At 53.7% G+C, this 13,643-nt stretch overlaps 6 protein-coding genes across 6 annotated transcripts; 1 reads left to right on the forward strand and 5 right to left on the reverse strand.

Moving 5' to 3' along the window:
- Nucleotides 1-960: 960 nt before the first annotated feature.
- Nucleotides 961-2,256, reverse strand: LOC140117204 (histone H2A type 1-like). Its single transcript, XM_072133693.1, has one exon. It carries the CDS (start codon nucleotides 2,254-2,256, stop codon nucleotides 1,864-1,866), a length of 393 nt encoding a protein of 130 aa, XP_071989794.1. The 3' UTR covers nucleotides 961-1,863.
- Nucleotides 2,257-2,548: 292 nt separating this feature from the next.
- LOC140117205 (histone H2B type 1-O-like) lies at nucleotides 2,549-2,948 on the forward strand. The gene has a single exon (XM_072133694.1). The coding sequence runs from the start codon at nucleotides 2,568-2,570 to the stop codon at nucleotides 2,946-2,948; it is 381 nt and encodes a 126-aa protein (XP_071989795.1). The 5' UTR covers nucleotides 2,549-2,567.
- A 1,091-nt stretch (nucleotides 2,949-4,039) lies between these two features.
- On the reverse strand, nucleotides 4,040-4,418 carry LOC140117206 (histone H4). The gene has a single exon (XM_072133695.1). The coding sequence runs from the start codon at nucleotides 4,403-4,405 to the stop codon at nucleotides 4,094-4,096; it is 312 nt and encodes a 103-aa protein (XP_071989796.1). The 5' UTR covers nucleotides 4,406-4,418; the 3' UTR covers nucleotides 4,040-4,093.
- A 524-nt stretch (nucleotides 4,419-4,942) lies between these two features.
- LOC140117203 (histone H3) lies at nucleotides 4,943-5,847 on the reverse strand. Its single transcript, XM_072133692.1, has one exon. The coding sequence runs from the start codon at nucleotides 5,728-5,730 to the stop codon at nucleotides 5,320-5,322; it is 411 nt and encodes a 136-aa protein (XP_071989793.1). The 5' UTR covers nucleotides 5,731-5,847; the 3' UTR covers nucleotides 4,943-5,319.
- A 524-nt stretch (nucleotides 5,848-6,371) lies between these two features.
- On the reverse strand, nucleotides 6,372-7,043 carry LOC140117202 (histone H1A-like). The gene has a single exon (XM_072133691.1). It carries the CDS (start codon nucleotides 7,041-7,043, stop codon nucleotides 6,372-6,374), a length of 672 nt encoding a protein of 223 aa, XP_071989792.1.
- Nucleotides 7,044-12,300: 5,257 nt separating this feature from the next.
- On the reverse strand, nucleotides 12,301-13,596 carry LOC140117209 (histone H2A type 1-like). The gene has a single exon (XM_072133699.1). It carries the CDS (start codon nucleotides 13,594-13,596, stop codon nucleotides 13,204-13,206), a length of 393 nt encoding a protein of 130 aa, XP_071989800.1. The 3' UTR covers nucleotides 12,301-13,203.
- Nucleotides 13,597-13,643: the final 47 nt, after the last annotated feature.

Below are 13,643 nucleotides of genomic sequence, written 5' to 3' on the forward strand. Positions count from 1 at the left end.
TCGGTCTTGCAAAGAAAATGTTAGGGATCACGAGGGCGCACGCTATGGGTATGATTGGAACCGTTGCCGTCGCTGGTATCAGTTGTCATGTTTTGGTGGAACACTAACCTGTAGCACCCCCTCTAGCGGGTTTCCGCGGGTCCAGCAAAATGAATCCAACAGTGTGATTTCTTTGGTCCAGGTTCACACTATAGTCCCCGTTGTAGTCCAAGCAATAGCTGAGCAATAGCGAAGCCCCGGCCGGTAGCTTCGCTAAGTCAGACTAGTAAAAACAGATGTACCGGTGACGTCACCCACAAGGTACGGATGGTCCAGAAGGACAAACAGGAATATCCACCGACATGTTGTCCAAAGCAATGGCTTTCTTCCTCCAGGAATGCGTCGGTGGATATTCCTGGATATACCACAATTATAATCCTTCCGATTACACCTATAACTAAACGACACTAGGTGGCAGTAGAGTATTAAAAGTTATCTTTTATTTAGAATTCAACTTTAAAAGATACAAAACATGGGTTCTTTCACTTAGTTTAAGCAATGCCATGGGATTATCTGGAAAAAAAGTCTCAGGGGGGACAGCAAAAACATTTGTTTTAAAAACATAGAAAAAGTAGAAAAGTGTAGAAAGATTAAAAACTTAATGCACTAAACGGGAGAGACCTTAGCTGGTGAATATAAAATACTTATTGCATCCTTACTTGCCCGGCCAAACAAAGGTTAGACTGCACCTAAATCTTACTGTTTTCCTTATCGCTGTGCAATCACTATCTAAGAAACATATGTGGTTTTTTTTACCTTTCTTTTGGTGCAGAGTTAGATGGTGTGTGCCGGTCACCAGTATCAAGGTCTCAACCCGGTGATTGCCTCGACGCGCGTTTCGCCAAACGGCTTCGTCAGGAGGAATGGTCCGTGGTTGCTATGCACTTTAATCCTGTTCCCCTGCAGGCTTTGGATGCAGGAATTTCTTTATTTTTGGGCATATGTGCGAATTATTCATTACCCTTTTCTGTTTCATGCCTTGGTCAGAGTCTGATTAGTTTTGAGACCGTTTTCGGCACTACTTACTTAGTACACTGCAAAAAGTGCAGGGAACACCATTGATTGCTTCTGTTGTGTACACTCGGGCCCTTGTGTAATAGTTTGTTTCTGTATGTTGTTCCTCCATTTGTGTGTCAATTTTAACTTGTTCAGCATTGGTATTTGAATGTAATAAAATTTACATTTTACTAGCTACTTTATTATTTATTTTTTTAATTCTTTCATATGTTTAGGGGTAATAATATTGCCCAATCGGGTAGCATTGTGAATCTTTTGACGCCACTGGGACTATATTGGCTACTGTTGGGGGCAATGTGACCATTTCCCAAAAAGCGCCACCTGGTGGACAATCCTGCAGATCTAGTGTAGAACCATTTAGTTCTCAGTCGGAAAGTTGTTGGGGGGGGGTTTGAATCTCCCGCTCGTTCGCTCGCTCTGTGTGACGTCAACAGCCGCAGCTCCGTCCCTGCGTGGAGGGCGAGCGCCATCCTCCTCGGCTCCCGGAGATGCCGTGCCCGGCCGGGAGGGTGCAGCGCCCCCCAGTGACGGAGAGTCGGGGCGCAGCCTGCGGGGCGGGCGGTCACATCCATCCCCTTTGTGTAGCCGCTAGCAACTAGTGACACCGGCAGGAGAGCGATAGAGGCGGGGGAGCGCAGACACGAGCAGTATAATGTGTGGTGTACACGTAGTATTGTATAGAGAGTGTGTGTGATGTACCGGGGAGACACCCGGGGCTGCAGCTCTGTCAGGAGGAGGTGGGTGGCTCTTAGAAGAGCCTTTGTGTGTAGTGGGGATCGGGTGCTGGAGCAGCAGCGGCGGCGGCGCTCACTTGCTCTTGGCGGGCTTGCTGCTCTCGGTCTTCTTGGGCAGCAGCACGGCCTGGATGTTGGGCAGGACGCCTCCCTGGGCGATGGTGACTCCTCCCAGCAGCTTGTTGAGCTCCTCGTCGTTGCGCACGGCCAGCTGCAGGTGGCGGGGGATGATGCGGGTCTTCTTGTTGTCCCGGGCGGCGTTGCCGGCCAGCTCGAGGATCTCAGCGGTGAGGTACTCGAGCACGGCGGCCAGGTAGACGGGAGCGCCGGCCCCGACTCTCTCGGCGTAGTTGCCCTTGCGGAGGAGCCTGTGCACACGACCGACGGGGAACTGCAGGCCGGCCCGGGATGAGCGGGTCTTGGCCTTAGCGCGGACCTTTCCTCCTTGTTTGCCACGTCCAGACATGATGCTAGAGATTCAGTACGACTGATGCCGCTCAGCCGCCTCCTGCCGCCTCTTATACCTTCCCGCCCGCTCCTCACTCTCTGTCATTGGCCGGATTGAAATCCTACCAATAGAGGCGCGGCTCTTAGACTCACCAACCAGCATGAGGAGGCGTGGTTCAGCAGTGAACACGGAGATGACACGACTCGCTCCTCCAATAGCAGGGCGAGCAGCCGGCGTCGCTCATTTGCATAGCCCGGCTATAAATACCGCGGCGCGGGGAGGTGCGGGACATTGTTCTCCGTGTCTCGGATAATAGTAACCGCTGCATCATGCCTGATCCCGCCAAGTCCGCCCCAGCGCCCAAGAAGGGCTCCAAGAAAGCCGTCACCAAGGCCCAGAAGAAGGACGGCAAGAAGCGTAGGAAGACCAGGAAGGAGAGTTACGCCATCTACGTCTACAAGGTGCTCAAGCAGGTGCACCCCGACACCGGCATCTCCTCCAAGGCCATGGGCATCATGAACTCCTTCGTCAACGACATCTTCGAGCGCATCGCAGGGGAAGCCTCCCGCCTGGCTCACTACAACAAGCGCTCCACCATCACCTCCCGGGAGATCCAGACCGCCGTCCGCCTGCTGCTGCCCGGAGAGCTGGCCAAGCACGCCGTGTCCGAGGGCACCAAGGCCGTCACCAAGTACACCAGCGCCAAGTAAGCGGCCTCCCGCCTGCCTACCCGGCACCTCAAACACCCCAAAGGCTCTTCTAAGAGCCACCCACCCTCTCCACAACAGAGCTCACCCTTCTCTCACTCATCCCGATCCCGAGTCAAGTACAACGGTACCCCCGTGTGTAAATCTCTTATCAGCCGTTTCTACTGTTAGGTGAGGCGTGACAGTCGCTGGTGCTCATCCCGGGGGCCACTGATACATGCGGGCATAGGGCGGAATGTTGTAACAACACTCGGGGTGCGTCCTCTGTACAACAGGAAGAGATGGGCGCAGTGGTGACACATGAATCCAAGGGATATTACACGGTTATTGGGACAAACATGTAGGACTGGGGAACTTGCAGCGTCTCCTGGTGTCCAAGCGGATGCTTGGATAAGACACTGGGAGGCGGCCTGGATAAATAGCCGGGGGAGGCGGGTGACACAGACAGGCAGGCAGGCAGGCGCGCGCCCGCTCGTCAGTGTTGTGTCAGACTGACGGCTTTTATTAGAGCAGATGCTGAGCCCCGAGTGATTGTGTGTCAGACGCTTCTTGTGGTGGCCTGCGGATGCCTGGACGCCGTGTCCCGGCAGACGCCCGGGTAGTGTGAGCAGTACACAGGCACTCAGGTGTTGCGGCTGTCGCAGCGTCATCGCGATGCAACGAACAGTCCCGTATGTAGGAGAAGCCATAAAACGGCAGCACTGAGAGATTATGTGCGGAGGAGGGAGGGTAAAATTCAAATCTGGCCCGGGCGCCTAACAGCCATATGCACCCCGTTACACGTGTAGTGCCCGCGGTATCTCCTCCAGCCGCTCCTATAAGCCTCCCCCTCCGTTAGGCAAAAGATGTTGTGCAGCAGCCGCGGGGCTGATTTGACACAGCCCCGGCCCAGCTCTCATTAGCGCCAGAATCCGCACTGCGGCGGCCCCAGCAGCGGGGGCTCGATAATAAGCTACGTTTCTGTAGCGCCATCACATTCCGTAGCGCATTACAAGTCACAGGAAACATCTAGAGGCAAGGGGATGAGTGTTAGACTACAGACAGCGGTATGAAACAAAAGCATCAGAGTGCGAGCTCTTCTCTAGGAGGAGGTGGGTGGCTCTGAAAAGAGCCTTTGGGGGTGAGATGGAGCCGGGTGGGCACGAGTCTTAACCTCCGAAGCCGTAGAGAGTGCGGCCCTGGCGCTTGAGCGCGTACACCACGTCCATGGCGGTGACGGTCTTCCTCTTGGCGTGCTCGGTGTAGGTGACAGCGTCCCGGATGACGTTCTCCAGGAACACCTTGAGGACGCCGCGGGTCTCCTCGTAGATGAGGCCGGAGATACGCTTGACTCCTCCTCTGCGAGCCAGGCGGCGGATGGCGGGCTTGGTGATTCCCTGGATGTTATCACGCAGCACCTTCCTGTGCCTCTTGGCGCCTCCTTTTCCAAGACCCTTTCCTCCTTTGCCGCGTCCAGACATCTTCTCGCTCTCGTGTAAGACAACGAATGTAACTGCGTTGGACGAGGTCTCTTTTATATACACAATGAGAGGACCAGATAGAGAACTACCGGTGGTGACGAAAGGGGCGTGTCCTTGAGCTCTCCTCCCCCTAGCCACCTATTGGCTGAACGCTGAACGTATCATCATTTTGAATCCCCCGCTCTTTCTACAATCCCTGCTACATCGCTGTGTGCGGCCCCCAGCACAAAGACTCCCGCCTCATGAGAGCGGCGGGCAAACTGAGGGAGGGGTTGCACATCTACATGTACATAGAGATGAAATATAGAAAACTGCAGATCTAACTAGGACTAGAGTCACCGAGGAGCGCAGCAGTGGCATGCGACCAAAAAGGTGTGGAGCTCTGGCAGTAACTGGGGGGGTAGAGAACCCAAACGCCTCGCACTGTGACCGTGAGCGCAGCTGCGGGTGTGACCAGAGAGGCAGAACGGGTGTGGTTCGGCAGTGACTAGTCAGGTGTGTGGTTTAGGATTTGTGCTGTGGCAGAACACGCTCTATACCGCCATTACAATTTATTTGTATAGCGCCATCATATTCCGTAGCGCTTTACACATCCTACACAAAATAGACTACTATTTTACATATATATACTTTTTATATATTTGTGTCGCTGGGCAGCGATTCCTGTCCTGGGGAGGAGGGGACATCGCTGACAGCACTAGGAGCCTGGGGAGCAGCGCGGCGTCTCCCTGTAGATAGACAAGAGGCCTGAGAGGTGGCGGCGGCTGTAGAAAAGCGGTCATAGAAGGCAGCGCCCCGGCTGCAGGGTACACGTGGGGTGTGAGGAGGTGGGGGTTATTGAGCTCGTCCTGTGGAGGATGTGGGTGGCTCTGAAAAGAGCCTTTGTGTTTTGTAGGACGGTACCCGGGGAGGACTTAGGCCCTCTCGCCGCGGATCCTGCGGGCCAGCTGGATGTCTTTGGGCATGATGGTGACTCTCTTGGCGTGGATGGCGCACAGGTTGGTGTCCTCGAAGAGGCCGACCAGATAGGCCTCGCTGGCCTCCTGCAGCGCCATGACGGCAGAGCTCTGGAAGCGCAGGTCGGTCTTGAAGTCCTGAGCGATCTCTCTGACCAGGCGCTGGAAGGGCAGCTTCCTGATGAGCAGCTCGGTGGACTTCTGGTAACGGCGGATCTCGCGGAGAGCCACGGTGCCGGGGCGGTAGCGGTGAGGCTTCTTGACTCCGCCGGTGGCGGGCGCGCTTTTCCTGGCTGCCTTGGTAGCCAGCTGCTTGCGGGGCGCTTTGCCTCCGGTGGACTTGCGGGCGGTCTGCTTAGTTCTGGCCATGGTTTTTTTTCTTTCTCTCACACACAAATAGCGGCGATGTGAGGAAACCGGCACGGAGCGCGATATTTATGCTCCCGCACTCGTCCTCATTGGCTCAAGTATAGCCCGCCCATCGACTTCATTGGCTCATTCGTAAGCCCGCCAAAACAAGAGGAAAAACAGCGAGCAGCCATTGGCTAACAGAGGCGGATAGACGTAACGTCCGGTGATAACCTCCCCTCCCGCGTGGAAGTGTCAACCGCTGCCCCAATCACTGCAGAGCGCTCCCCCCGCACCTGTCACCATCCACACAGGGCACTGCCAGTGCCTCCACCCTCAGCAGCATGCAGGCTGCGCGGGCACATAGACCCCCATCACCTCCCGCTCACTACTCTGCGGCCCCGTCCCACTGTAGACGCTGTAAGCCCTCGCCCCCTCCCGGGATGCTCTGTTCCCCCCATAGTGAGCGGACGACTCATGTGGAAGTCCGGCCACGTCCCCGGGAGTGTGACGCTGGTGGCGGCGGGGGGCTGGAGGGGTATGACCCGGCGGCTTATACTGTGCGGCGGGCTGTGGGTAAGAGCTCTGTCGGGGAGGAGGTGGTGGCTCTGAGAAGAGCCTTTGTGGGGGGTTTATATGGAAGGGCACAGGGCGGCTCCCGCTTACTTCTTGGCCGCGGGCTTCTTGGCTTTAGTAGCGGCCTTCTTCTTAGCCGGGCTCTTGGCGGCAGCAGCTTTGGGCTTGGCCGCCTTCTTAGCCGGGCTCTTGGTGACTTTCTTGGGCTTCGGGGCGGCCTTGGGCTTCTTGGCCGCTTTCTTGGGGCTCTTGGCCGCCGCTGCTGCAGGCTTCTTGGCCTTTTTGGGGCTCTTGGCGGCGCTGGGAGCCTTCTTGGGCTTCTTAGGAGACTTGGGCGCTTTCTTGGCGCTGGCGGCGGCCGGCTTCTTGGGCTTGGCCGCTGCGGGCTTCTTCTTGGCCGCCTTGTCCTTGGTGTCGAGCTGCTTCTTGTTGAGCTTGAAGGAGCCGGAGGCGCCGCTGCCTTTGACCTGGAGCAGGGTGCCCTTGGTGACCTGCGCCTTGATGGCCAGCTTGAGGCGGCTGTTATTCTTGTCGACGTCGTAGCCGCCGGCAGCCAGGGCCTTCTTGAGGGCGGCCAGGGACACCCCGCTGCGCTCCTTGGAGGCGGACACGGCTTTGATGATGAGCTCGGAGACGCTGGGGCCGGAGGGCTTCTTGGCGCTCTTCTTGGCGGCAGCGGCCTTCTTGGGCTGCTTCTTGGCCTTGGCGGCCGGTTCGGCGGCAGGGGGAGCTGCGGCGGCGGGCGCGGTTTCTGCCATCTTCAGATATGAAGGGACTCGCACACAAAACTCTGCTGACAGTTCGTGAATCGCGAGCAGCGCGCTCTCCCGCCTCTTATATCTACAACGGCGGCGCTCTGATTGGCTGCCGAGTGGCATCGTCCTCCGCTCCTATTGGCTGACGCTGAGCGCCGCTGCCGACTGTCAGTGCTTGAGCGAAGCCCCGCTCTGCCCGTGTGCTTCCCTGCCCGGGAGAGCAGCCCCTTAGCGGACACCAGCGGACAGGCCCGCGCGCTCCCCCCCTGACTCCCCACTCCCCGACAACCTCTCTGACCGTGTGCAGCCGTCACTGGCGGAGGCGCTGGGCGGGAGCCGGCAGGGGGGCCCCGGGATCTCCGCCATGGTCCTCCCGATCCGCGCGTCGCCGTGATTGTGCGGAGATCGCACTGGCGCGGGAGCTGCCGGCTTCTCCTCCCCGCACTTGTCACCGTCACTGGGATCTTCCCCACAGGATCTGCCGCGCACAAGTCTGATTGTCCCATCCGGGGAAGAGCTGGGGCTGCCGAGAGCGCGGGAGGGTAACACACAGGCGGCCCCGGCCTCCCCGTCCTGCCCTGTCCATGGATAGGACATCCCGAGGAGCTGTCACCGGCCCCGGCCCCGTCCACAGGGACATCCAAGGAGGCCGCAGCCACAATGTATCATCATCCGGTGCCCCCTGCATCATCCCTATCATCATCCAGAGCCCCCTACGCCAATAATATCATCATCCAGTGCCCCATGCATCATCCCTATCACCATCCAGTGCCCCTTACAACAATACTATCACCATCCAGAGCCCCCTCCATCATCACTATCATCATCCAGTGCCCCCTCCATCATCACTATCATCATCCAGTGCCCCCTCCATCATCACTATCATCATCCAGAGCCCCCTGCATCATCCCTATCATCATCCAGTGCCCCCTACACCAATACTATCATCATCCAGAGCCCCCTACACCATCACTATCATCATCCAGTGCCCCTGCATCATCACTATCATCATCCAGAGCCCCCTGCACCAATAATATCATCATCCAGTGCCCCCTACATCATCACCCAGTGCCCCCTGCAATAGCACTATCATCATCCAGAGTCCCCTACACCAATAATATCATCATCCAGTGCCCCCTACATCATCACTATCATCACCCAGTGCCCCTGCATCATCACTATCTCCATCCAGAGCCCCTTACATCAACACTATCATCATCCGTTGCCCCCTGCAATAACACTATCATCATCATCCAGTGCCCCCTACATCAACGCTGTCATCATCCGTTCCCCCCTACATCTACACTGTCATCATCCAGTGCCCCCTACATCCACACTATCATTATCTATTGCCCTCTACAATAACACTATCATCATCCAGTGCCCCCTGCATCAACTCTATAATCATTTGGTGTTGTCTTGTGGTGTGTGTGAGGGGTATCTATGATATATAAAGGTTAAGCAGCCCGGTCAGCTGTGGAGTGAGAGGTAAGGCTTTGATTGGCTCACAGGTGGACTGCAGACATCCTGACATCACCGCTATGGCTGAAGGCCTTTCTCCCACTGCCATAAATAGCTAAATATTTCCAATATGTGGCAGCACAATACATTCTGTTATCCAGGTGGAATTGTAATGAAAGTGACTGTGTTGTTCTTAGGGGTGCAGTGTGGAGATTTCACTTTGGCTCCTCATAGAACGTTTAATTGTGCAGCAATAAGTCATGGCAGGGAAAGTTCGCCATGTAGTTCCAAACCCAGAGGAGAAGACATGTCACCTATGAAGTTCAAAATTCTACTTCTACTTGGGACAAATCAGTACTGTAGTCGCAGACTAGCCGCCTAGATTGTGGGACAACTCTCTGTAAATAACACTACATACGCAGAGTGTCAGTGAGCCAAGTCTATGGTGGCAGCCTAGTGTGGAAACCCCATGGTGGGTTTGACAAGTTGTCATAGAAAGTCAAGTTCAAGATGGAGATCACTGTGAGGAAGATGTTGTGCTCCCCGGGGCTGCTCCCAGCAGGTGAGCAGCATTTTCAAGTTGGACTTTTAATATTTAATACCCCCTTCTGCAAACGTCGTCGTCGTCGACGGCGGCGGCAAAGGTGATGGGAAAGTGGACTGGTCCATTGCATCCCTTGTGAAGGGGAGAATCAGTCAGCCTCAGAAGAGGTAAGGGTGATGGTACAGTCCATAAGTTCTCCTATGAAGGAGGTTGGTGTAGCCCATTTCTTCTTTCTCTCAGAGGAGGAAGTGAAGGTGGTGGGCGCTCCCGATCTGCGCACGGCAGTGAATGTGCGACTACTCGGGGAGCTGCCAGCTTCTCCTGTCGGCTGCCGCACCTGGAGGCAATCTTTCAAGTTGTTGGTGCGGGGCTATATTTTACCTGTGACTCTGCCGTAGTGTAAGGCGTAGAAGCCCGCTGCTCTGCCTTGTCAGTCGCTGCCTTTGACTTGTGGTGCGCGTGACCCTGCGCAGGTCGCCGCATCGTGGAAGTGTCTGTGAGCGTGACTGTTCTGTTGCTTGTGGCGTCCAATCAGAGCTCGGCTTTCCTCGTCCCGTAGCAGCAGCTTATGAAATGGAAGCTGAGCCCGACTGGTGGACTAATCCTAACGATCCAGCGGTCTCATGGTGCGCAATTCCTTTTTTCTTTTTTACTTGTTGCAGCTACTGTGGCTTTTTGGCAGTTGTGGGGGCTCTTTGGTGACTTTCTTAGGCTTCGGGGTGGCCTTGGCCGGGCTACTGTGTGGGGTCCTTAGATTATTGTGGGGGCGCTGTGCTTAATTTGGGTGACGTGGTGCAGGCATTTGGCTATTTTTGGCTAATGTGGTATTGTTACCAATTTGGCTCCAGTTGGGTCACTGCGACTACAGTGGCTGCTGTGAGGGCACTTTGACAATATTGGCTTCTTCTGGGGTCACTGTGACTATTTTGGCTACGGTAGGATCTGGCAGTGTAACCATATCGGCCAATCGGCTCTCCCAGAAGAAGCCATATCGTGGCGAAACACGTGTCGGGGTTTATTCGGTCTTGCAAAGAAAATGTTAGGGATCACGAGGGCGCACGCTATGGGTATGATTGGAACCGTTGCCGTCGCTGGTATCAGTTGTCATGTTTTGGTGGAACACTAACCTGTAGCACCCCCTCTAGCGGGTTTCCGCGGGTCCAGCAAAATGAATCCAACAGTGTGATTTCTTTGGTCCAGGTTCACACTATAGTCCCCGTTGTAGTCCAAGCAATAGCTGAGCAATAGCGAAGCCCCGGCCGGTAGCTTCGCTAAGTCAGACTAGTAAAAACAGATGTACCGGTGACGTCACCCACAAGGTACGGATGGTCCAGAAGGACAAACAGGAATATCCACCGACATGTTGTCCAAAGCAATGGCTTTCTTCCTCCAGGAATGCGTCGGTGGATATTCCTGGATATACCACAATTATAATCCTTCCGATTACACCTATAACTAAACGACACTAGGTGGCAGTAGAGTATTAAAAGTTATCTTTTATTTAGAATTCAACTTTAAAAGATACAAAACATGGGTTCTTTCACTTAGTTTAACCCCTTAACGCTCTGCGCCGTAGCTCTACGGCGCAGAGGTATAAGGGATGTATGAAGAGGGCTCACGGGCTGAGTCCTCTTCATACAAAGGTGGGGGTTTTTGCAAAATGCATAAAACCCCCACTGCTAATAACCGCGGTCGGTGCTAGCACCGATCGCGGCTATTAACCCCCCCGTTGCCGCCGGCAAAGTCGCCGGCGGCACTTAAAAGACGGCGGCGCGCGGGCGCCGCCATCTTTTTTTCGATCGCCACGCCCCCGAACGTCATCGGGGGGCGGCGATCGGTTGCCATGGTAGCCTCGTGTCTTCTTTTGACACGAGGCTATCTGGCAGCTGCAGATTCGTTACAATGAGCCAGTGGCTCATTGTAATGAATGTGCTGCAAAAATGCCATATATTGCAATACAGAAGTATTGCAGTATATGGTAGGAGCGATCTGACCATCTAGGGTTAATGTACCCTAGATGGTCTAAAAGATAGTGAAAAAAAAAAGAAAAAAAAAAGTTTAAAAAATAAAAAAAATTAATAAAATATTAAAAGTTCAAATCACCCCCCTTTCCCTAGAACGGATATAAAACATAATAAACAGTAAAAATCACAAACATATTAGGTATCGCCGCGTCCCAAAATGCCCGACCTATCAAAATATAAAAACGGTTACGGACGGCGGTGACCTCCGAGGCGGGAAATGACGCCCAAATGTCCGAAATGCGACTTTTACACCTTTTTACATAACATAAAAAATGAAATAAAAAATGATCAAAATATCGCACAGACCTCAAAACGGTAGCAATGAAAACGTCGCCTCATTTGGCAAAAAATGACACCTCACACATCTCCGTGCGCCAAAGTATGAAAAAGTTATTAGCGTCAGAAGATGGCGAAATTTTTTTTTTCTTTTTTGTACACATTCGTTTAATTTTTGAAAATGTATTAAAACTAAATCTAAATCTAAATTTGGTATCACCGCGATCGCACCGAACCAAAGAATAAAGTAGGCGTGTTATTTGGAGCGAAGAGTGAAAGTCGTAAAAACTGAGCCCACAAGAACGTGACGCACGTGACGTTTTTTTTCAATTTTTCCACATTTGGAATTTTTTTTCAGCTACGCAGTACACGGCATGTTAAAATAAATAACATCACGGGAAAGTAAAATTTGTTACGCACAAAATAAGCCCTCACACAGGTCTGTACACGTAAAAATGAAAAAGTTATGGATTTTTGAAGTTGGAGAGCGAGAAATCGGCCGAAAAACCCTGCGTCCTTAAGGGGTTAAGCAATGCCATGGGATTATCTGGAAAAAAAGTCTCAGGGGGGACAGCAAAAACATTTGTTTTAAAAACATAGAAAAAGTAGAAAAGTGTAGAAAGATTAAAAACTTAATGCACTAAACGGGAGAGACCTTAGCTGGTGAATATAAAATACTTATTGCATCCTTACTTGCCCGGCCAAACAAAGGTTAGACTGCACCTAAATCTTACTGTTTTCCTTATCGCTGTGCAATCACTATCTAAGAAACATATGTGGTTTTTTTTACCTTTCTTTTGGTGCAGAGTTAGATGGTGTGTGCCGGTCACCAGTATCAAGGTCTCAACCCGGTGATTGCCTCGACGCGCGTTTCGCCAAACGGCTTCGTCAGGAGGAATGGTCCGTGGTTGCTATGCACTTTAATCCTGTTCCCCTGCAGGCTTTGGATGCAGGAATTTCTTTATTTTTGGGCATATGTGCGAATTATTCATTACCCTTTTCTGTTTCATGCCTTGGTCAGAGTCTGATTAGTTTTGAGACCGTTTTCGGCACTACTTACTTAGTACACTGCAAAAAGTGCAGGGAACACCATTGATTGCTTCTGTTGTGTACACTCGGGCCCTTGTGTAATAGTTTGTTTCTGTATGTTGTTCCTCCATTTGTGTGTCAATTTTAACTTGTTCAGCATTGGTATTTGAATGTAATAAAATTTACATTTTACTAGCTACTTTATTATTTATTTTTTTAATTCTTTCATATGTTTAGGGGTAATAATATTGCCCAATCGGGTAGCATTGTGAATCTTTTGACGCCACTGGGACTATATTGGCTACTGTTGGGGGCAATGTGACCATTTCCCAAAAAGCGCCACCTGGTGGACAATCCTGCAGATCTAGTGTAGAACCATTTAGTTCTCAGTCGGAAAGTTGTTGGGGGGGGGTTTGAATCTCCCGCTCGTTCGCTCGCTCTGTGTGACGTCAACAGCCGCAGCTCCGTCCCTGCGTGGAGGGCGAGCGCCATCCTCCTCGGCTCCCGGAGATGCCGTGCCCGGCCGGGAGGGTGCAGCGCCCCCCAGTGACGGAGAGTCGGGGCGCAGCCTGCGGGGCGGGCGGTCACATCCATCCCCTTTGTGTAGCCGCTAGCAACTAGTGACACCGGCAGGAGAGCGATAGAGGCGGGGGAGCGCAGACACGAGCAGTATAATGTGTGGTGTACACGTAGTATTGTATAGAGAGAGTGTGTGATGTACCGGGGAGACACCCGGGGCTGCAGCTCTGTCAGGAGGAGGTGGGTGGCTCTTAGAAGAGCCTTTGTGTGTAGTGGGGATCGGGTGCTGGAGCAGCAGCGGCGGCGGCGCTCACTTGCTCTTGGCGGGCTTGCTGCTCTCGGTCTTCTTGGGCAGCAGCACGGCCTGGATGTTGGGCAGGACGCCTCCCTGGGCGATGGTGACTCCTCCCAGCAGCTTGTTGAGCTCCTCGTCGTTGCGCACGGCCAGCTGCAGGTGGCGGGGGATGATGCGGGTCTTCTTGTTGTCCCGGGCGGCGTTGCCGGCCAGCTCGAGGATCTCAGCGGTGAGGTACTCGAGCACGGCGGCCAGGTAGACGGGAGCGCCGGCCCCGACTCTCTCGGCGTAGTTGCCCTTGCGGAGGAGCCTGTGCACACGACCGACGGGGAACTGCAGGCCGGCCCGGGATGAGCGGGTCTTGGCCTTAGCGCGGACCTTTCCTCCTTGTTTGCCACGTCCAGACATGATGCTAGAGATTCAGTACGACTGATGCCGCTCAGCCGCCTCCTGCC

Source organism: Engystomops pustulosus, chromosome 2 (assembly GCF_040894005.1).
Source record: "Engystomops pustulosus chromosome 2, aEngPut4.maternal, whole genome shotgun sequence".
NCBI lineage: Eukaryota > Metazoa > Chordata > Amphibia > Anura > Leptodactylidae > Engystomops > Engystomops pustulosus.

Coding starts and splice junctions, on each gene's coding strand:
- LOC140117204 (XM_072133693.1), bottom strand. CDS start 2,256: ATGTCTGGACGTGGCAAACAAGGAGGAAAGGTCCGCGCTAAGGCCAAG.
- LOC140117205 (XM_072133694.1), top strand. CDS start 2,568: ATGCCTGATCCCGCCAAGTCCGCCCCAGCGCCCAAGAAGGGCTCCAAG.
- LOC140117206 (XM_072133695.1), bottom strand. CDS start 4,405: ATGTCTGGACGCGGCAAAGGAGGAAAGGGTCTTGGAAAAGGAGGCGCC.
- LOC140117203 (XM_072133692.1), bottom strand. CDS start 5,730: ATGGCCAGAACTAAGCAGACCGCCCGCAAGTCCACCGGAGGCAAAGCG.
- LOC140117202 (XM_072133691.1), bottom strand. CDS start 7,043: ATGGCAGAAACCGCGCCCGCCGCCGCAGCTCCCCCTGCCGCCGAACCG.
- LOC140117209 (XM_072133699.1), bottom strand. CDS start 13,596: ATGTCTGGACGTGGCAAACAAGGAGGAAAGGTCCGCGCTAAGGCCAAG.